This window comes from Phytophthora infestans, genomic scaffold (assembly GCF_000142945.1).
Source record: "Phytophthora infestans T30-4 supercont1.4141 genomic scaffold, whole genome shotgun sequence".
Taxonomy (NCBI): Eukaryota; Oomycota; class Peronosporomycetes; order Peronosporales; family Peronosporaceae; genus Phytophthora; species Phytophthora infestans.
The window spans coordinates 1-1,478 of record NW_003304539.1 but is presented as its reverse complement, the minus strand read 5'-3'; the positions used below and the strand labels follow the sequence as shown (position 1 = coordinate 1,478).

Below are 1,478 nucleotides of genomic sequence, written 5' to 3'. Positions count from 1 at the left end.
GTCGGTTTCCTTTGGACACCGAGGATGTACGAAGCTTGTCCTGTGAGGGAACATCTCTTTGGGCTGGTTGTCTAACTCTTGTAAGCAGAGTAGGAGACGCGTCCCGCTTTCTATACGTTCTGGGCACCGTCGTTCACGTATGGCGACTGCTCGTATTTGCCTTTGTCCTGTAGTCCAGAACTCCTGCAGACTTCCGTCCAATGTTACTTCTTCATGCTGAAAAACTACCCGGTTGCGCTGTATCCAGAGTGTTGTTATGCAGATACTGCAGAGTATTCTCCACAGCCGTTTCCAAACTATTGCGTACTGAGAGGCCTCATCTGGGTAGAGATTTCGTAGCTTTTCTGTGATCGTTTTGGACAGTTCTGGAGCTTGTCTACTTGCACAGTTCTTTTGGAAGTTGTGTAGAGTAGCCTGGGTCCAACATTCCCCTGTCCATTGGCAGATGAGTTTCTGCCAGCATACTTGAGCACATGCACAGTCCCAGAAGATGTGCTCCAGTGTCTCCTTGGTGCCCTGACACCCTAAACAGTGTCTAAAACGTTCAAAACGTCTAAAAGTCAGCCGTGGCAGTTAGAGCTGTTATTTTTTTAAACTTAATTACGTATTTAGCGAAACGAGAGTTAAATACGTTAAATACAGATAAATAGTTTACAATTAGAAGTTTCTTGAGAGGCTTCGGCGTGGAGGCAGTGCAGCACCACTCTCCACGCTCCTCTCAATTCAAATGAAAAATGCCTTTTACGTCGAGTTTGAGCACCTGTCGGATACAACAGGTCCTGTGCTCTTCACGATAGAACTATACGATAGTTGTTGTGCTTAACAGTGCTAACATCAAGGATATGTAAATGTTGAACGGCTTAGCCGCAAGCAGCCCTCTCTGTGAATATAGCTGATACTTCCGCAAGCCCAGGAATATCTAGAGGTTGAGCACCAATACTGATAGTCCATAACGGACAAGCCACAAGCCTCAGGTTACTTTTTAGCAGTTCCGGGTTGGTGAGTGCCTAATCCTTACGTACAAGTGCAGGTGCGGCAGGATTGATCACTTCAGCCATCCACTTTGTTCTAAACCAGGACTCTATTCGTCCGGCAAAGTATCATATGAATGCAAATTTTCATCATCCGGCTTGTACTTTGTCAGCTTTCCGCTGCACACGGTTGACCAGTGTCTTTTTGTGGCTCACCGATCTTGGATACCGTTGCCGGTTACTGATATAGAGATGCGCTAGTTTGCACGCAGTCCCAGAACTGCAACACACCCACGAGGTATGATTTAATTGCAGCCAGCTCACTCACTTCGGCCTTTATTTTAAGGTCGGGGACATTCTTTTGCGGTCTTCGTCTTTGGTCGACATTGCGATCAAGAACCGTCATGAGACCGTCCATCAGCCATGCCGGTTCCCTGGACCACAGGGGTCTGAATAAAAAATTCAGGTATTCACTAAAAATCCGGTTTTTAAATTTAAAAACGGAAT

The 1,478-nt window shown here is 46.1% G+C and overlaps 1 protein-coding gene across 1 annotated transcript; it reads right to left on the bottom strand.

The window, feature by feature from the left end:
- Positions 1-116: 116 nt before the first annotated feature.
- PITG_22578 (uncharacterized protein) lies at positions 117-1,058 on the bottom strand (the record flags this gene model as incomplete). Its single annotated transcript, XM_002909685.1, has 3 exons — positions 117-183; positions 308-524; positions 1,019-1,058. Coding segments are annotated over 3 exons (324 nt in total), but the record flags the coding sequence as incomplete, so codon positions are not given.
- Positions 1,059-1,478: the final 420 nt, after the last annotated feature.